The following is a 22,123-nucleotide window of genomic DNA, read 5'->3' on the forward strand; positions in this document are numbered from 1 at the left end:
TGAGTAAAAAAAAACATCTTTCTCTTCTGGGAAAACAAACTTCAAATTGATGACTCATCTTGCACTAACAATTTTTGTCCAATCAAATGCTCTCTAGAAGGCCCATTCCCCATGAAACTGTTCAGCAAGCAGCTAATTTTCATTTGTGGTTATGTTATTTAGAAGGAAATGCAAATGTATAGTTCCTGTCATTACAATCACTCGGAGACTTCAGGTATTGACAAGTGGTTTATTCAGCAGGAATGGTGAACAATCTGTCAGTATTTTCATATTTCGTACAGAAAGCAATTGAGCACCAGTAATGAAAGCCTCACAATCAATCAATCAAAAAAAAAAAAAAAAAATGCTTTAATGATCAATGCCCAGAATCCTCTATTATTTGTCATTCCATGTCGTTTCTGTCTCTGGATTTCTGTAGACATGTCCTGATGAAAACTATCAAACACAAGTATAGTGCCACACATCTCCGCAGCGATCTTAAATCCTACATTCAATTTAAAAGGAAACAGAACCACTTCAAAATAACCATACTATTTCTGTAACAATATGTTCCTTAATATGTCTAATTGAAAATTAAAGTATCTTTAGTGCTGCCCATGATATTAGCTACAAAGCTATAACCAACAAACCAAATCTTTGGTATTTTGTGAGGACCTTTTGCTGGAGGTTTATTACAATCAGATAACTTGTGCACATTACATAGATATTCTGGGTGGCTATTGCATATGACTCTACATAGTTTTATTGTTTCGTAATGCTAACTGAGAAGAAATGCACACTTTTACAAACAAATACTTTAAGACACAAATGTAGGTTGTCAAAAAATGGATAGTTGCCTTTTTGAAAATGGCATCCATCTTGTTTATACTGTAGATGATTTATCTTCGGATGGCTAATGTGCTGTTATGTAAAACATAAATACCTTTTGTTATTTGCACTGGTGTAATTAAATTTTTTTGTGAAATGTCCCTATTAGCTTCCCTAGACATATCAATAAGTAAAAACACAGGCAGGTGAGAAGAAAACCAACGGTCCTGAATAGACTTGCACAGTGTTAGCCAAATTACACTGTTGCTAGAACTGTACTGTAACTCTATTATTACTCAAGGGGAGAGAGTCTTTCTCATCTCTGTATTACACTGAAGACTGTCTCGCCCCATTTCCTTGCCAGTTACAATTACTTGAGTTGTAGACTCAGTGCCAAGATGTCAAAATGAATGTCGTGTGCATGAAAAGCTACATTGTGATGGTCGGAATCTTGGTAATGTTGGAGATTTGCAGTTCACAGTACTCTGTCAAGTTATTTGGCATAGGGACATTATTGTTTCAAAAATATGAATAATTTAAAAAAAATGTAGCGAAAACAAAAAACGGCAATTAACCATCTCGGGCCACCTTTTTTTCTCCCATGCATTCACAGCTCTCACAAAAATACTTTCGCTCGCTTACACTGTTACCTTATTGAAATAGCTTAAAAATAAAAGAATATTATAACAATGGTGGCCACAAGGCTGTGCAAAAGCGAAGACTTCCAACATTGAGCTTCTCAAGCCTTCACCTATGTTTTCAGCCAACCCCTGCAAGTAACAAACTACAAAATAGCACCATTATACAGTGGGTTGATCTTTTATATGGTTCCGCTATATGATGCCATCACATACGATTATGGTTAGAGAATGCAAAGGTTAATATAGGTTGAATATAGATACAGAGTAAACAGTGTGGGATGACATGATCCGATGGGTTCAGGAAAGAGGAAAGCGCCTTGAAGAGACCCCTCTGACAGTCACTTAAAGTGGTGTGTTGATAGTTCACTCAAAAACACAAATTCTGTCATTTGTATACGGTCATCGGCAACCTGTTTGTTGTTTCTTTTTCAGAAGGAGAACATTTTCTTTATAATGACAGTGACCATGTCTATAGAGTGCAACAGGTCCCATCCACTTTTTTTAGTGGCGTTGGTTCCAGAAGTATTTTTTCCATTAATTTCATTTCATTAAAGTCTTTTTTTAAGCATTATAAGCCATGAACCAAGCAAACCAGCAACAAGGTGGATCATAATAACATTACAAACTTAGAAACAAAAAGAGTATTTGAAAATGGGACAAAAATACAAAGTACAAATACAAAAGTAAAAGTAAAAATACTTAAGGGTTTTAGTGAGGGAAAGAACCACAATCCCACGAAGCATTGCGAACAGCATATATATTTTTGAAGTGTACTGCTAAATATCCATATATTTTTAAATATGTAGCGAGTGTCTGTTAAAGGTTTAAAGAGATCTTTTTGCGTGTTTTACTTCTTTGGGCTCTCTGATTGGTAGAGTTTTCTGTACAGCATCATGGCTTATCCTTTTCACCACAAATTCAGCTGTTAGGCATGATTATTTTAAAACTAAGTTGAAATAATGCAGGCCAACGACTTCAAGAGAAGCAAATGCTATCGATTAACAGCCTCATAGCTCACAGTCTTTAAAGAGTTTTTACTTCTGGAACCCGACGGGTGCACTCTATAAAGCTCCAAAAGGACAAAACAAACGTGATAAAACACAATTCCTGTATTTTATTTTTAAGTGTAAAATGCAGGAACCCATGTAATTGTTCACTAATCATTTTTACCTTTATACATGCCTATTAAAGTTAATTGTAAGAAATTTTAAAATGAGAAACGGTCACATTGTGGGCCATAAAGTCGTATTGCGCGAATAAGTTGCAATTGCCTTTTTATTTTATACGAGCAGTAAAAAGCAAATTGGAATTTTGGAAGTTACATTGGAAGTTAACCCATGAGAAGGCAAAGTAAAATGAGTATAAATAATGACAGAATTTTATTTTGGGGGTGAAATATCCCTGTAATACAGCTAGTGAGTTGCAGTCCGGCTCATGTCACCAGTCTTTCACTATAAAAATGCAAATCTGCAACTTCCTGTTGGATAAAAAGTAGTTGCCGAACCAGATTATGTTCTTATTGACGTTTACGCCATACAATTGCTAGTAATTTTCTTTCTGTTTCTGTTGTGGTTTCTGTTGTCTTCCCTCTGTCTTTCCTGTGTGTGCTGATACACTGGTGTAAATGCATGCGGATAACTGTTCGAGTGAATGGCTTTCACCTCCCATTTTCTGAAGAAGGTAAACCATGCAGTTACATTTTTTTTTTAAAAGAAGCAAAGATCGCTCGCACACAATAAAAATTAAAAAAACACACAAAAGGTGTTTTGCAGGATGTACGTCATGTTCCATCAATCCTAAATGTGTTCTTTGGAGCACATCTGCATAAGTCTTTTGTATAATCTCCCGCGATCTGGACTTGCGCAATGAATCAAATAAGAAAAGATTGATTTGTATTTTAAACGTCATCTTTCTGTGCAGCCGTAGTTCAGTTTCGCAAGGGTCCCATCTGGTATAAACTGTCTAGACAGCCTTTCTTGTCAACACTTCTTGTCCGTGATCTCACTGCGAACTCCTCTCTTGGCAGTAACGTTGTGCATAAAGGCAGCACATTTGCCTGCAAAATTTGTTTTTGAGATAAAATATTGCAACTTTCTTCCACTAGATCCAAATTTGTGATACGAATTATAAGTAATTCAATGTGTGTGGGGCACCAATAGTCAGCTATTACCTCTGTTACAGTGGCCATCCATCAGAATTCAGTGGAATATGGACCATAAATTGGTGCTGCGAACTAGAGTAGGGCCAATATTTGGGCTCTGACATTTTTTTTTGCTACTATAAAAAGCTTTCGGCATCCATTACATGCAGCCTTTCACACAAGGAGGATAAACAGTTATCATTTGACTCTTTATAGCAGCTAATTTAATATTTTCCCCCAGTATGAAATGGTGCAGTGCATGGAATTCATCAGATTTTCTTCACTAAGTTTGTTTGTCTGATCATGGGGCTTAAACATCCAGTATCTCTCTTTTTTTCTTTTTTCTTTTTTTTCTTTTACAGTGGATCACATCCCTGGAAGACCAGTCTTTCTTTCATCCCCTTTTTTCCACTGTCCAACAGTTTCGCTGGTCTCTCTCAGCCGTTCCCCCCGCTGTCCTCTACATGCGATAGTTTCTGCCCCCTGTGTTTCCTCGGCTTGAGTTCTTCTGATGAACCTCCTGAAAAAAAGAAAGAAAGAGAAAGGCAGTAAATGTCGGTTCAGATGATGAGAAGTAAAGCAGAAAGCCGAACCAAGGAGAGCAGAACGGCTGTCGCTGCCCATAACAACACAGCTGTTTGGTGAATGGAGTGTTATTTCATAATGCCGAAATCTACTGTCAAAGCAACACATCAAAGGTTTCACTGCAGAAAGATTAATACGTGTAATTCACGAAAGCTAAGCTGGGAATGAAACCGCATGCAGGAAGTGGAGGAGAAAGGCCGGCGTGAGGGGGCCAGACTCTCGACTCAGCGTGCAGACATCTAAGGTGACCTTAGATTCGGCTTCCAGCGCATGACGTATGGGTGCAGAAATATGTCTGCGGAGAGCGTATGCAGGTCTACCACAAAAACCACTTAGGCAGTTCACTTGCTAATGGTTTTCTTTTTCGAGAGGACGACTGAGAGCACTTAAAAGGATGGCCCACATTTGGGCAGTGGGGGTGAAGGAAGATGTATCGCAGCACAATGTACGTACCGGCATTATTCGCTCTGTTCTGAGATGACGTAAAGGCACAGCGCATCAAAAAAATACTAATTCTGTCATCATTTAAACATCCGTTTCAAGACATCTTTCTTGAGTGGACCACAAAAAAAGAGACATTTTTAAGAATGCATCGGTTGCTCTTTTCCATGTAAAGAAATTGCAATAAATTGGGACTGAAACTCTCACGCTTCAAACAGAAAAAGCATCATAAAAGCGGCTTCAAAAAGTCTTTTGAAACCATATACTAGCAAAGGTTAAGTCATTAGTCACTTAACGTTCCTGCCAGTGAGATGGTAAAAGCTGGATAACTACAACTGTATCATTGAGTCAATGAGTTGAACTTGAACTGGATGATGTCTTGCAGAAAGACTGAATTTGATTAATATGTGAAACAAAATAATTAGTTTGGACATCGTCATTTCCTTTGCGTAATATTTAAAGTGGATGTCAAGATTATCAGCAAAGAATAACTTACATTTTGGTCTATTTTTCACTCAACACTATTGCAGAGGTCTTCAACCCTGCTTCACTGTCCTGCAAAGTTTATTTCCAACCTGCTTCAGCACACTGGCCTGTGTATTTTCAATTAACTTATTCACACTTGCATCTAATTAAATAGGGTAAAGATTATGCGTATTTGGCGTGCTGTCCAGGGGAGGGCTCCGGGCTCGGAATTTTGGAACCCAGAACCCAGAGTGATGGTAATGAATCAGCGGATTGGTTCATGATTTGGATCGTGTGTTAAACTGCTGAAATCACGTGACATTGGCAATCCGAATCATGAATCAGTCCGCTGATTCATGATCATTTGAATCTTAATTTGAGGTTTGAAAACAAACTTGGAAGAGAAGACAATGCTGAATAAAGTCGTAGGTTTTGCTATTTTTGGACTAAAATGTATTTTCGATGCTTCAAGAGATTCTAACTAACTGACTGATGTCACATATGGACTACTTTGATGATGTTTTTATTCCCTTTCTGGACATGGACAGTATAGTTTGCATACACTTGCATACGCTCTCGGACTAAATCTAAAATATCTTAAACTGTGCTCTGAAGATGAACGGAGGTCTTACGGGTGTGGAATGACATTAGGGTGAGTCATTAATGACATTATCTTCATTTTTTGGGTGAACTAACCCTTTAATGTTGTTATAATTCACTGTAATGCACATGCGCAGCACTGTTAATTATAGTTCGCTCTAAGACTGAGGGAAGACTTACCTTACAGGAAGAGTGGCTATGTCCAGATAGAGGTTTCTGCAGGTGAACACAATCAGTACAATGATTAACTAATATAAACCAAATTAGTCAACTAATGTTGCATCAGCATTGAATACATTCATAAATTGCTCATATTTATCCCAAGAAATGTAAGATTGTATCAAATACAATTTTGCCCCCACCTTAAAAAAATGTTACAATAATGGTACAAATTACAATAACCAAGTGGGCGGAGCTTAGCAGAGGGTCACTTGTGACATCATCAGTGTGGTTGCACACCTTTGCTGTCCTGGTGATGTCTGTGTGCCGTTGCGCTCGTAGGGATCGCGGAGTTTTGCCAGTTTTCACGGGTGCACAGTACATCTCGAGGCGCCGCAGTTCGCAGCTCTGAAAGCAGCATTCGTCCACAATGCCGCGGTTGTGCGACCGCCTCGAACTAGGCCCATATCCTGTTGGTTTGCCTGTTGGAGGCACAGGAATAAAATGAAAGGGTTACTTCAGCGATTAGCATATGGCTTTGTATGCGCCCCCCCCCCCCCCCCCCCCCCCCCCCCCCCGTTACCTGAGGAATTTTTGGCCAGAGGCTAAAGACTACAGTCAGCAGAGGGAGCCATTTCCACATGTTTTCAACTCGTACATGGGGTATGGGAGATCGCACTTACAGCACTCAGCTCGCAGCCTCAGGCATTCAAGGACACGGTGTGGCCGGCAGAGCAATGTAAGCATTTTAACTTCTCTAATTAATTCCTATGAAAGTTAAGCTTCCAAAGCCATGAACTGAAAACGCGCCAGACTGAACACGCGCTGTGAATCTATGCCGCGAGTGGAGTGCCGTCACGTTTACCTCAGCTCTCATCATGAGACCTCTTACCCCAGCTCAATAGGAATGTATGTAAATTGACTCCTGCAGTGTTTGTGCTGTGTGAAACTCCCTCAGTGGCTAAATCACATATTGAACACACACGTTTAGTTTTTAATTGTAGTTTCTGCTCTCTAACTGAGCTGATTTTATGAAAATGAACGCGGTTGCAGTGGGAAAGGGAAAGGGATCCAGTCACAGTGATTCAGTAGCGGTGGCTTTGGGAGTGGCCTCACAGGGCAGCGAAGCATTCTGGGAATTGTAGTCTTTCATCCCCATGAGACAAAAAATACATTTTCTGTATTTTCTCAGTCTAGAAAGCACCAAATTAAAAAAATAATTTCACATTTCTACTACATTAATGACCCAGTTTAAATACAGATTCATCTTCCCAGCACTGAAGAGCCCCTTTAATAAATAGCGTTCTGTATAGCGAGAACATCTGATACACATACGGAAAGCAAAAGCACTCCTGTAAATCTTTCCTGCGAGGGAGGACCTGCGCTTAATGGCGAGCTCAAATTCTGTCCTATCTAAGGTATGCTAAATAAACCCTGTCAACATGGAGTTGAAGCCCTTTATCTATTTTATTCTTGGCATGGCATTAGCTCATGAGGAACAACTACGGCCCGCAAGGTCATGCTCCGAAATGCTAAATCTCTAAAACTTTCGGTAGTAACCTGTGGCTAAGAGCCCGGTCATGAGTGCTATAATAGCTCAGTGTAGCAGCCAGACCGTAGCTGTGACTCTTCAGATATATGGACGTGTTAATGACATGAATTTCTTCAGCGTGAAATTTACAGGGTATCACTTTGCACAAAGTGGACCCTTCTTGGCAAGCCTCCTATAGTTAAATGGAGGTCACACTGCCCCAAATGTTTAGGATATCACGTTTTGCAGTTTCAAACCTGATATCTTTAAACAAGCCCACTGGTTTGGGAGGCCAAGTTCGGTCCTTGTGGGGTCAAATTAACCTAAGGAGAAAAATTCCCCGCTCAGCACAACTCGTGAGAATAACGATGTTCGTAGAAGACCAGGATGAACCATGAACCTACCCGTGTGCTTGTTAATGTTGCTGCGTAAGGTGATAATTACCCATGTGAAATAAAACTTCCTCATGGGTGTACATTTTGTGCGCTGCAAATAAGATCAATGCACTATTATATATTGTCCTCCTAAACATTATGAGGTTGGGCTACTTACATGTGAAGAATTTGGGTTTTGGGTTGTCCGATCCCAATCAACGGATAATTGTTAGCATTGACTTAGACATTTTTCTTCACCCTGTCGCCAAATCACGGTGGCCTTAATACAAGATCCCACTCTCCATTTACAAGTCACCACTTACATAGGGCAATATAGCTCTGATAGGCTTTTCCCTGCTACCAAATGAAATAATAATAATAATTTAATATGGCATTTACAAGAAGGAAATGCCTTTCCCTTTCAGAGTTAATAGCTCTTGGCTTGCAGGACTGCCAGTGCTGACAAAATGCATTAACTTCTGCTTTGCACTTGCTGCACTCTGACAGTGTTGTTTTGGAAAGAGAGGTGCTCTAATTCTGACAAACATGCATCCCTGCAGACTGCATGACTCTTGGGTGTGGAACACTTTGGGGAGATTAGGGGGCGCTGTTACAGTATACTTAAATTGTTTGCACACTCAATTGGACACTTGATGGCCATCATGTTTCTGCATTGAAACAGTGTCCTTTTTTGTGTTTTGTGCCTGTATAATGTCCAGATTATTTTTGAACACCCAGGCTTTTGACTTGTAAGCAACACACCTAAGTCTCCTATTGTTCGTTATCATTGACATCTTGAACTTAATATTACATTTATATTTGTGAGTGCCATATAAAACAAGACACACACACACGTACGTTTGTTTTTGTGAAATGTGGGGACATTCCATAGGCATAATGGTTTTTATACCATGCAAACCGTATGTTCTATCCCCCTACAATGCCCCTTCCCTTAAACCTACCCATCACAGGAAACATTTTTAAAGCATTTTTACTTTCTCCAAAACAAAAAAAACTCATGTGTATGATTTTTAAACATTTTGAAAAATGGGAACATGGGTAATGTCCTCATATTTCACGCTCTCCTTGTAATACCTATGTCATATCCATGTCATTATACACATTTGTGTCCTGATATTTCACACACACACACACACACACACACACACACACACACACACACACACACACACACACTAAATAATCTCAAACTGGTCAAATTGTTTTCTTCTAGTCATTTTCTAAAGAAAATCCTCCTAAAATTAACATCTGCTGTTTTCCTCACAATAGTTCATATGACCCTTCATGAAATCCATTGAGTGGCGGTCTAACAGGTGCAATAAACAACAAAAGCAGCTCTTGTAATGCAGTGTAATCGGTTTTCAGAGATTTGAAATGCTTAATTTTAAGAGGTCAAAGTTGTAATCCTAAAATAAGGTATTATTGTTAGATCAGCTATGATCTGCAAGCCTGTTTTCATGTTCTGTTCTTTTTATCAGTATGATGAGCAGATTAGTAAGAGTCTTTTGTGTTTTTCATTGTCCACATACATTGTCCACAGATTAGGTCATGGATTTATTGAAGATTGTAGCATTGTTGGATAGATTATCTATCGGCTCAGCTGACAGTCTTCTATCCCCTCCCCCAGTAAAACTATCAACCTATTCACAACATTGTGAGAGAGCTGTGAGACCTGTGCAAAACACATCTCTGTTAGGGTGATTAAGATCAATATGCCGTCTGTTTCATTGTTTCACAGCACACATGTTTGTGTTCCCACACTTCTGGGTAGACACCTTTGCTTCCAACTAAGCAGGCGCATCAGGACATTCCAATGAGGAACACCGCTGGAAAGAAGCAGACTTTTTATAGCTATGCTACGGTTATTGAAGAACAGGGAGTTCTTGGAGCTGCTGCCATATGCTGCCTGCATAGTGTCAGGAAGTTTACTGTTCACTGGAGACTATGAAAGCTGCTATAGTCCTGGAAACTACCTCTTTATCAATGGCACCACAAAGAGTTTATAGCAAGTAGTTTCCTTCCAATTTTTTTTTCTCCTGGCTCTTTTTGCCACTGTTTACTATACAAAGAGATGCTAGCTCTTGCAGGTATTAAGGATTGAATATGAACTGTTTAAAGGTTTTCAACCGCCAAGGAATGTATTGCTGTTAATGTCAACATCTTTTGGGCAAACTATATTCTTTGTTTTTAATCATTGCGATTAACGATTAAGGGAATGTGGCCTTTGTTTCTCCTCATATTTGTACTCATGTGAAAGAAAATCCTCTCCGAGTATAAATGACCTGAACAAAAAAAGGGTTACGGGTTAGCATATGTATAGGATGCTTAGCTTTGGTGAAAAGTCCTTTGTTTGTGTCTTGTAAATCAAACACAGCCAAAGCTTGAATATTGGGCCTTGTGGTTAAAAAAAAACCACCTCATCCAAAAAAGTGCTGGACCTAGAATAGCCAGTGCCCTCTGCAGCGCGTTCGTGGCCAGTAGAACAACGGGACAGGAGGGGGCAGGGGGCATCTTGATCATCCTGTAATCCTTTATAATCCGCTGCTGCTCTAGGACAAGAGCCAAGCCTGACTGTGTGCTGTTGATGGGTTCTTCTCTCCAGCTGCTTCAAATATAATGAAACCAGACCAAGAAAACTCAACGGTAGTCATATCAGTGATGTTCCATTCTGTTTTGAAAACTTTGCTACTGAATGGTCACCTGCAATCTTTCATCACTGATTGATTAGCAATGCTTAATATTATGCTTAAATGCCTAATGTTCCCAGCAAGCAATAGCCATCATTTCACCAACTCAGTTAACTATAGACCCGATATAGTCTGGCTATGAGTAACCCACTTCTAGCCACAATAACCTTGAATTTGGTAGCATGTCGTTTTTGCCTAAATAACTTGCGAGATGTATGATATTCCATCATGTTCGCAAAGTGACTACAAGTTGTTTTGGTTTCATTTCTTTGACATGTTCCTGTTCTAGATGGCTAGTTTATTTTTGGGCTATGGTTAGATTTCTATTAAAACACACATTTTGCCAAGTCTAGATGTCAGGGCTGCGTTGGACATCTTTTAAGTTCAGAATTGTTTGCAACTTTCTAAGCTGAGTTGGTTTTGATCACAAAAAATGGCTTTTTAAAGCTACACTGTGTAACTTTTTTAGTTTATTCTTAGTTAAAAACACTTAGTTCTTTCACAAATGTGCTCATTAATGTATATTTACTTCTTTCAAGTAATAAAGTATTCTCGTAAGTTTATAATATGACATTGAAAATACATACGGGTGAGGGGTTCAAATGCCGGTCGCCATGTTGCCCCTCCATCTTGAAAGTACATTAGCCAAAGAGGGACATACCCGTAAATTCAAGCTTCGCCTTTCTTGTTTTAACACTCGGTGGCACCGTTTCGAATGTGAAGAGGGGGATTGCCATGTTAATCTTGGACTAAATGGGCCACCGCAGGAGTTAAAACGAAATCAGAATTGAGAGGAACAGAAACTATTATTCCCTGGATGGTCATATACCTTTTTACCGCCAGATGGGGGACAATATTACACAGTGTAGCTTTAAACTTAAAATAGGTAACCCTGAGCCATTCTAAACCCCGGGTAAACAGATTCCTTGGTTATCTTGCTTCATATTTCACACTCCTTACTGACAGTAATATCAAGTTTTTTTCTGCGTGAACTTTTCTAACTATAAATGTAAGAATGACATGGTCTCTGCTTTACTCCACTTGTCGCATTTGTATACATTGCGCAGTGTTTCCGTGACTTCCCCAAAGCAGGTGAATATAAGGCATGTGATTGGTTGTTGGTGCTAAGCATTTAGTTGTGTAACATTCTAACAACACTGCATTGTTTCACACTGTACGAGTTTGGCACTGCAATGCAGAGTTCAAACTGCAAAAGCGGTGCTAACCCTGCTCCAGATTGCTTTCTTTTACGGTAAATGCAGAGATAAGAGATGATAACCTGGGGTTAAGTGCAGTGTGAAAAGCCCTACTGTGTATTTTACTCCAACCAAAATCACTTGAACGCACAATAGGTCATAATTCGTAAGTAGGACCCTCCCAAAATGACTTGAATGCTGTATAACTCCTACACATAACTTTGAATGAGGCAACTTTCAGCAGAGATTCACTTGCCAGATCATTGGAGAGATTCTTGCAAATGAGTAAGAGGAGACGTGCACCCACTTCTGGACAAATTGTGATTTTACAGCATAAACTGAGCCAAAACTTTCCACGTTCCTGGTGTGTTTGTGTCTCAGGAATGCATCATGAGGTACACGCTCAGGTTGTTGGCAGACGCCAAGAGACTACACAGTTGAATGACCATGGAGGGAAAGGGCAGCTTTATGTCAGCACAAACACTCCTGGCCACGAAGTGCCCATTGTAATAAGCAGGATGATTTGCCCCAGCTCTGTCTGATTCTTTCCGGAGTCCCGCTCCTCTCCAATAACCCCTTAGAACCAAAGACAATCTGGGATGAGACTGCTGCTGAGGCATTTCAAAGACATTTCTAGGTCAGGCTAACAGTTGGAAAAACTGACTACACTGTCAGTTTCATCTTCTTGCGTCTTCCTCTTTTCGGTGTCTTCAAAAGACCGCATTTTGTTTCAATAAAATACACGTTTTCACTGAAACCGGTTTGTTTATAGGTTTATGTGTTTGATGCCAGTCCATTAAAAGTAACTTTAATAATATTAATAATGATATCCAGTATAACAAGAGTTAAAAAGTTGGAGTGCACAAGAAATTTCTTTAAGTTTTATACTACTAGGTCAAAGTCAAATGATCTGTATAAAATCGTCTATTTGCTCTTCATCGAATCTGTCACGCTGATGCAATAATTTCACGGAAAGTTCAGATTAGCATAAGCATATTTATTTTGGGCTCTGTACTGACAAAACAAACACATGGCCATTGACAACCATGAGCGATCCATCCAGCCAGCTCCTTTGTGACCACTAAAAGCTCAAATGTTGTTGACTGGAAACTTAAAATGTCAACTCTAACTTAAAGTTCAATCTTGCTTTGCTTTAAGTGAATAAAATGTGTCTCCTTAGAATCAGTGGGTTCTGTCCACTTGTCAAAATAATCACTTCATACGTTATCATCGGTGCCCTGAGACTCTCATACTTCCTCGACCCATTTGCACATCGTAAATATCTCATCGGGTAATTCAAACAGATAGCGATGTATGTGGAAAACTTTAACACAGCATAGCTGCACACAGTGATGTAACTGGTCTCATTTGGTCAGCTCAAATATCATAGACAGGGCAATTGATTTTTCAGGACAACAGGAAATGTCTAAAATAAGAAACATTTTCTGATCTAGTTACTGCTGAGTGGACATTGCAAAATACTTATCCATTTTGAGCTTTCACGCTAACTGACCTTAAAGAGTACGCTCAAAAATGAAAGTTCTTGTGTCATGTTGTTCTGCGTATGCCATGTTGTTTAATGGTATGCAAAAACTAAAAAACTCAGCCCGGCATGTGACTGACCTTCAACATTAAAATGTGGTTGAAGTAGATGTCGACAACTATGTAGCATTACACATTATTTAAAAAAATTGTCAATGTTGAAATTATGTTTGATGCTAAATGTTGTAAAAAGGTTAACAAAATGCATATAAATCAACACAATAGCAATGTTCAGTTGATTTGGAAAAGTCTAAACAAAATTCACAGTAATTCAACATTGGTCCATGATGTTGATTCACCCTTGAATAAACATGGGAAGGATGGCTAGGAAAGTTCTCCCGCGTATCATATCTTGATTAGCCCGAAGATGAGATTTTCTGTTAATAACTAATTTAGCTTGACATACAAATCGCTTTTTAAAAAATTAGGTAACACTTTAGTTTAGGGTCCAACACTCTGTTATCTAGTTGCTATTAGCATACATATTACTAGGAGATTGGCTGTTCATTAGTAGCCTACTTATAAAGCACATATTAATGCCTTATTCTGCATGGACTTATTCTACATCTCTAATCCTACTACATAACAATGAACAGTAATTAGGAGTTTATTGCGGCAAAAGTTGTAGTTAATAGTGAGACTGAACTCTATTCTAAAGTGTGACCAAACATTAAACATGGGTTTTGAATGAATTTAAAGGTGCAGTGTGTAATATTTATGAGTATGTATTGACAGAAATGCAATAAACATAGTTATGTATATAACTATGTTTTCAGTGGTGTATAAAGACCTTACAAAATGAAACATTTTGCTTTTATAACCTTAGAATGAGCCATCTCCATACACCGCGGGTCCCCTTATAGTAAAGTCACCATTTTGCGCCACCAATATTTCTACAGTAGCCCTAAACGGACAAGCTGCTCTACAGAGTGCTAGCTATCCTCAGCTCACAGACGACGACATCTTTGTCCTGTGTTGTCCACCGTAGCTTCTCTATGTGCTTCGAAAGAGAGGGGTGAGCAGTGGACCTAATCGCTAGATGCTGCTAAAATTGACACAGTGCACCTTTAAATGGGGTGAAAATACCTTTAAAGCTATAGCACAAAACAAACTTATAGGAATCGGAATAGATCACTATCAAACAAATAAATTAAAATAAAACAAATAAATAATACAGATTAAATGTATAATTGCATGATTAGTGTAAAGCAAGACCCATCAAGAACTCTGTCTGCCTGCTGCTGAATGGGACAACTCAAGACTCAGCAACTCTCATGGGTTGTGGAAAAAAAAGAGATTTAAGTCTAGGATTCAAAATGGTTTTCTTTGGGTAGTCCACCATACTCAGCTGGAAATAATATGTGCACTACATTTATTTGCCCTCCCTATTCGTGTCCGCCAAAAATTCCAGCAACCTCATTTTGGGGGCAAAGCATCTGGCTGATCTTCTTTAAATGTAATACACGAGCATCAGTCAGAGGATTTCTTTCAGCTGCCTCTTTTGGAATTGCAACTGCTCACCTTACAGCAATCTAACGTGAAGCATTCACATTACATTCGACATAATGGCATATTTCAGAGTGAACAAGGATATTTAATCATATATCTTTTCCTTTGAGAATTTAATGGATCGTGAAAAGTGGATGTTACATACCGGGTTGCATCTATGCGGATGATGGGAATGTTTGAAACGTGAGGGATTTATAATGTTGTCATTTTAGAGTTGGAGCAATATATTTACAGTTAATAGCCTATATTTTAATAAAAGCTTATAAACATTTAGATTTAGAATAACATGCACTGATTAATTAAGCAAACATATTGACATGTAGTGTACATTTAGAGTGCTGCAAACTTTCTATCCAAAAGGTACATTGCTGTCACTGGTGCGGTACCCTAAGTTACAAAACTGAAAAGGTACTACTATGTACCTTTAAGCTACTAATACCCACTCTTAAAGTACTGATATGTACATTTTAAGCTACTAATATGTACCATTTAGGGGTGAGTAAGGTACAAAGATGTACCTTTTTACTTTTGTACCTTATGGTACCGCACCAGGTACCTTTTTTCTGAGAGTGGATCCATATAAGCAGAAAGGAGGAAAAATTTTGGAAAATTGGACAGCAAGACATTTTCTTATTTATGAGTGGCGCATTAGTGCATGGAGAAAGAGTAAGAGAGGAAGAGAGAGAGAGAGGAAGAGAAAGAGCAGCAGTTGATGAATAAATAAAATGTGCACTTACTGAAATAAAATCCCCGGTCTCCACACACAAACTGCAGCGTGTCTACAAGCTCCGCCCCGCACAGCGTCTCCGGCCCAGCCTCCAGTGTCGCGGGAGTCAACGCGAGGACGCACAGCACCAGTGAGAGGGTGTGGGTGCACGAGAGACAGCGCATGGTACACTGCATCCCAGAGACAGGGGAAACAGAAATACATTAGATCTATGCACTGAAACATAATTGAGGTTAATGTGCATTTTATTAGCCTTTTATTTCTTTGTTGTTCTTATTTTATTGAATTCCTTGATTTCTTCATTCCTCGTATTCTTTCTTTTCGCCTATCTATCTATACATCTGCACAAAGGTTACTATCATTCATGTTTCTAAAATCTGCTGTTGCATATCAAATATCCTGCTTAGACAGGTGCTTGGATATACTAAAAGCATCATCCATTCACTGCACATACGAATTGCCCCCCAAAAAAGAAAAAGAAAGACACGATTCAATGCAAACAAAAGTTGAGCTGATCAATGCACCTGTCCATACATCTAGGGTACTTTTGCGCGCTTGCTTTTTACTGAACTGCGTCTCCCAACCAGATATATAACTCCGTTTCTGTGGTGGCTTTACAAGTCAATGTCCTACCTCTGTCCGCACACAATCTCTAAAACAGAGCGCGTTATTTCGAGGCACTTCTCCACAAATGCGCGCGGAAATGTCTCCAGCGCGCGCTTTGAAGCGCATAGTTCTCGCCCGTGCCAATAGGATACTGCTGCTTGAGCAGTGTCCGCTAAAAGAAGAGCGCTTTTGTAAAGCATGCATTTGGAACATGCATAGGTGGAACTGGAAAGCTGCAAAGCCGCCAAACCCAAAGAGGAAGCGCTTTGCATAATAAAGAGAATATAACGCGCAACCACACAACGCACAAGTGTGCTGCAAAACCCTATGCCCAAGCCCTTATTCTTGTCGACTCAGCAATATTTACTTTTAAGGGTCGTGATATACAAGTTGGTGACTTGTGCACTGCGTAAATTAACTCCCTGGTGCATCATGATATGACGCATACGCATCATGCAATCTGTTGTAAGTCTCAAAAGTTTGCCATAATACAGCTGTCAGATCTTTAATGTGAAATACTTTTTTGCATGCGCAGTCGAATGCCATGCAAATTACGTAAAGATGCAGATTGATCATTTATCATGCATGTTTAAAATTGAGTGAAAATTGTAATTCAGTCTATATATATGATCTGTATTATAGGCTATTGCTTCATTGAGAAATCAATAATGGTTAGTCTAAGCTGCCTATTTGCTTTCAAAGGAAATAGGTTAAGTTACCTTAAAGGCATCACACCAATGCCCCTGGAAGAAATGACCGCTAGACATCCCCATGGGTCTCCAGCAAAAGCCCAGCAAAAATGAACTTGTTTGAAGTCATTAAAAAGCGAGAAAGAGGATGAGATGCGGGCAATGTCACATCTCAATATTCCGACTTTGTTCCATTGCGCAGGCTCGTTGTGGAGAAGTGAGATTTAGCGAACGGGAGACGGATTTGGAGAGAAAATCCCTCACATTTATCTACATTACAGAGACATTTTCAACAGGAAACAGCTGGGGCAGCATTTGCCTTCTCCTCTTGCTAAGTTACTCATTAAGGATTTTGGGCACCCTGTCAAATAACGTCATCTGTTTCTTAGAATAGGCTTGAATTTGGATCTTTCTAGGACTTACTAACAGAACAGAAAAGATTGCATTGCAGAATGAAAACGAAGAGGAGAGTAAGAGAAAGTGGTGAGTTTTTAGAAAGGGACAGAAGTTGAATTTAGAGACACTCCCAGGCGTGTCTTTTTCATCATACATGTCAGTGTATGCATTATGCTATACATTTAAAGAGACAAACTTTTTTTAAAGGAATTTCTCAATTACTAGCCTACTCATTAGCAAAAATATTTTAAAACTTAAAGTTCTTGTTATTTACTATATTTTATCAAATCTAAATCTAAAAGTGGTAATGTCCCATTTGAGTCTGATAGTCAAGCACCTCAACTCTACTGATGTCCTTCAGACAAACACCATTTCTTTTCCAAAACTCTGACTAGCTTATAACTAGTATTTTATTTGATTGAAAATCGCTCCTTCATATCCATCGATCTCAGATAGATATCACAGTGAAAAAACTCAGTCAGTTTATGCAATTTCCCATAAACTGATATACATAATCGATTTCTTCATTAAATGTCATTTTATTTTTGCTAAATTTTAATTCAACAAAGTAATTCAACTGCAATAATAAAAATATGAATAATACATAGAATTGTTTTATTTGTTTTGGGCATTAGGCTACATAAAGTTTAAAGCTGCTGTCCGTAACTTTTTTGTGTTCAAGATTTACAAAAATGTTATAATGACAATGTACAACATTAATCCATTTTCCAAACCATGTTTGTGTCTTACCCTGAATAATTATAAGTGTTTATATTGGGACTATCTCAGAATGGTCTGGTAGGAACCGCTGCGGAGGAGCACAGTCCCTGCGTGACTTAGCATAGACATAAACAGAGAGAAGTAGCTCCGGCTACAATGTTCTTCCGCAAGACGCATGCAGTTCTGTGTATTAACCGCTAGTGCGCAAATAGTTATGGACTGCAGCTTTAATTCGAGGCAGTTGTATTATGCAGAACGCAAAGTAATGCTGTAACCCAGAAAGCAACATAAGTGTTTGCCCACATCATGTGTATTCAACGTTTACCAGATGTGGGCCGGATCTGGACAGACTGTATGGGAATGCTCAAATGATCCCATAAAGGTAACAAAAATCCCTAAAAAGATCCCCTAAAGCAACAAAAAATATCAGTTCAAACCGATTATCGGTCTCTACACGTGAGTATATTGTACTTATTGTAGTCTATATAGGCTAGATGCCTATTATTATGCATACGGTAGCTACATTGCACATTGTGCATATTCTGGTTTGAACTGTCACTACCACCACTGCATTATTTTTGGAATATGCACCCAAGACTTTTATTTATCACTGCGGTGATGTGACAATAAAATGATCTGATTTGATTTCGAAACTGAACCACATTATCCACACTCATCAGCGCATACATGTGTAAAACACTGCAATAACATAATCCGTGGAAAAGGGGTTGTCGAGTATTTATTTGATATAATTCCTGTCTAGATGATTGATGCTTAGCCTGGCTTCTTGAGTAAGTTTTGTCAAAGTATGGTCTGGCTGACCTCAGAGGAATGAGCTCTCTCATTGCTTCGATGAACAGACAGTGCTTTCACTGAGACTTGGGAGAAGATTTCTCTCCACTAATACCATCTCATAGTTTGCAAGATGAGCCAATAGAAGTGCTTACATAGTACAGTCTCTCTCACACACTTACAGAAAAGTGGTTAGGGGGGACACAGTAGTCAATGTGGGGGGACATGTTAATAAATGGCTGGAATTACTGATTCTGGAAGCTTTTTGAAACCACCCAACAACCTCCTGCTGTGTGTGGTCAGTGTTCACTGGGCAAAGGAGTTAGACTGGCACAGACATGTCTGTGATGTTTTCTCTTGCTGTGTTCATCAAAGAACAATGCTCACTGATGGTGTCTGCAGTGGGTCGGCCAGCAGGACAAGGCTTCATTTAGTGGTAAGCGATATCGTTGAATGACCATTGCTATAATATGGCACATGGAGAGCTGATCTGACACTTCTGGAGAAAAGAAATCAAGGTAGATTTAACCATGGGATGTGACATAAAATGAAATGACACCGTATAGTGGGATAGTTCGCAGAAAAAATGAAAATTACTCCATGATTTACACTTTCGTCTTTCAGACAAATACAATTGGTGTTCTGCCCTGGCTCTTTCAAACTTCATAATGGCAGTAAATGGAGGACGAGATTTTGAAACCTAAACAGTGCATCCATCCATCCATCATAAACGTCCACACGGCTAATGAAAGTGGGTCAATAAAAGCCCTCTGAAGAAAAGTGATGCGTTTGTGTGTGAAAATATCCATATTTACAACTTTATAAACTAAAATAACTAGCCTCTGGCAGACAGCTTACGCAAGCCGACTTACACCAAGAGTAACCCCTGACGCAATGTTGGAGTAGCGTAAGCTTTGACGCCTCTCGTGGTTCAAATATATAGGGCTGGGCAACTTTCTTTTCTTATATTGAAATATATAGACTTTTTTTTGTTGTTGAAAAATTCACATTTTAGACTTCTAATTCATGACTGGGGTTTTTGTTTTCACGACTAATTCATGACTGGGGTTTTTGTTTTTATTTTCACAGTGTTTGCTATCTGCTGCGCTTCTGCGTTCATCAAGTTGTGCGTCGGGTCAACGGTTACTCTTTCTCCATAAATTGATACAAAAATATCCATATTTAAAACTTAAATATGAAAAAAAATCCTTTTCTAAAGTTTTAAATATGGTTTTAAATATTTATATTTTAAATATAAATCATTTTCTTACACAAACGCATCGCTTCAAGAGGTGTTTACTAACCCTCCGGAGCTGTGTGGATGTCTTTTATGGTGGATAGATGCACTTAGGTTTCAAAATCTCATCCTCCATTCACTGCCATTATAAAGCTTGGAAGAGTCAGGCCATTATTTAATAGAACTCGGATTGTATATTTGCTGAGCAAAAGTGGACAATGAATCTAATTAGTATGTACGGGATGAAAAAAACTTCACAAAATTCTTTAGAGATGCACTCTTCAGCAAATCCAAATGAAAGGTAAGTTCCTTAAAGGACTTTTCAGCTAAGCTGACGTTGGTGACATTGCAGTACCATGGTGTTCCTGTGGCTTAACTGGAACAGCATGGTGCCAGCAATGGCAAGTTCGTGGGTTCAAATCCCATCTTTCTGACAAAGAAGTGCACTTAATGGTGTTGAATATGCACTTCTAGTGTACTTCAAATCTTAAAAGTATATTTAAAAAAAAACTTTTAAGATTTTTTTGTCATACATTTACAAATGTGTAACTACAAATATATATAAATACATTAAAGTAAATTTTTAATACCATGAATAATCATCAATGCATCAAACATCATTTAAAGATGTACTAAAATTCTACTCGAATGGGTCAAAAACACTTTCACTGAAACTATAATACACTGAAACACTGAAACTGGGTTCACTGAAACTATAATACATTTTAATTTAATTGTAAATAAATAACACATTACATTCAGTTTGCACTTAAGTATTTTAAAGTATAGTATAATGTAGTACTATTTAATAATAATATTAAAATCATGTATATTAACCTGAGAAGTTAAACAGCTATTTGACTTCACATGGAGCGGTCACTTTATGGAGGTGACCATTTTGAAATCACTTGACTAGCTGAATACTACTTGCATACTATTATGGTCACCCCCTGTTATTAGGCACTTATGCTCACAAAATAAAAAGTTTGTGGCTGATATTGGATAGAACATTACTGCAATGGCATGGGTGACTGCTACATTCATGCCACCAGGTGTCAGTATCAAGTAGGCCTAAATAAGTCCGAAGACGAATGTTATACTGGCCAGCACACCAAACAAAAAATTAATGAGTGCAGGTTTAAGGTCCAACTTTAAATTTTAGATGGACTCAGTCACTGAACATTTTTTTAGTTGGATAGATCTTTTTTTTTTCCTTTTTTTATTTAGTAATCTAGGCCTACTTTGTATGCACAGCCATGTATCATTTGAGAGAAGTCACGCAATCTCTATAAGTACTTAAGGATAAACCCTCTGACTGCGGTTCTTCTCCACAACAGCTGTGAATGGAGAGTAACAGTAAGCTGAGTTCAAACCACAAGATCGTGTTTACAGAATGAATGAATTAAACCCCCTGGTACTGTGAGATGGCTACATGTAAAGTAATACAGTGGGTTTTGTGCTGATGCCTTGCTGTGTGTCTGAGCGGGTCTGATGCAGTAGGCTGACCTTCTCTCTCTCCTTGCTCCGCACTGGGCAGCACTTAAATTCACTGTACCTCTGCCAACTTGCTCTTCTTTGGAGCCGTCTGCCTGCCTGTCTGTGTGAACCCACTGACCAGGGGATTTTTTTTTTTTTCTTCTTCAGTCTCTACAGAGACAATGCCTGCCAGTGTTATCTGTCTGGCTCAACCTGCCTAGCCTGCTGAGTAGAGGTTGAGATGGTGGTGCTTCATTCAGGAATAATATCAAATGATCTGAAGGGGGAGCATTTCAAGTTTGCCTTGAACCTTTAGATGGTTTAGATGCAATAATATGTTGATTAATGTTGGTACTATAGACTGTAAAAAAAGATGGACGATGCATCTTCACTCTCTTCCATTGAGGTAAGTAAAGCCACCAGCGTCCAGTTATGGAAATGTAGAAATTAAAGTTAAAACTCCAATCTCCTCGCGACGTTCTTGGAAAAAGTCTGTTGGTGCCTCAGTGAATACTTTGCTCAGAGGAGCTGTCAATCTCAGCCATCAATCATAACATCACACCCCCATTTTTATTGCATCAAATAGCTAATTAAATCCAAACTTATTTGAAGAACGAACACTTGAACTAACATCTGTGTGATAAAAACTGCCTAAAATGAAAAGGCACAACATTTATTTGAAGTGATTGTTTAGTGTGTCGATGTCCCATTGCATTACATGGAGAGGGCAGGGTTTATGACCTATACTGCATCCAGCCACTTGCCGGCAATCGAGATGCTTT

General features: G+C 38.8%; 1 protein-coding gene across 1 annotated transcript; it reads right to left on the bottom strand.

Moving 5' to 3' along the window:
* Window positions 1-215: 215 nt before the first annotated feature.
* igf1 (insulin-like growth factor 1) lies at window positions 216-17,030 on the bottom strand. Its single transcript, XM_067426876.1, has 5 exons — window positions 16,751-17,030; window positions 15,436-15,595; window positions 6,139-6,320; window positions 5,860-5,895; window positions 216-4,108 (listed from the first exon to the last, which is right to left on the bottom strand). The coding sequence occupies exons 1-5, from the start codon at window positions 16,802-16,804 to the stop codon at window positions 4,049-4,051; spliced, it is 492 nt and encodes a 163-aa protein (XP_067282977.1). The 5' UTR covers window positions 16,805-17,030; the 3' UTR covers window positions 216-4,048.
* Between the last annotated feature and the right edge of the window lie 5,093 nt (window positions 17,031-22,123).

This window comes from Pseudorasbora parva, chromosome 20 (assembly GCF_024679245.1).
Source record: "Pseudorasbora parva isolate DD20220531a chromosome 20, ASM2467924v1, whole genome shotgun sequence".
NCBI lineage: Eukaryota > Metazoa > Chordata > Actinopteri > Cypriniformes > Gobionidae > Pseudorasbora > Pseudorasbora parva.

What these genes read in the sequence shown, in the direction of transcription:
- igf1 (XM_067426876.1), bottom strand. Translation starts at nt 16,804, where the DNA reads ATGGGGATGTCTAGCGGTCATTTCTTCCAGGGGCATTGGTGTGATGCC. An exon ending in ACATCACCAGGACAGCAAAG is followed by an intron (nt 5,896 to 6,138) that starts GTGTGCAACCAC and finishes GTTCACCTGCAG; the next exon opens with AAACCTCTATCTGGACATAG. An exon ending in ATAGCCACTCTTCCTGTAAG is followed by an intron (nt 4,109 to 5,859) that starts GTAAGTCTTCCC and finishes TCTTTTTTTCAG; the next exon opens with GAGGTTCATCAGAAGAACTC.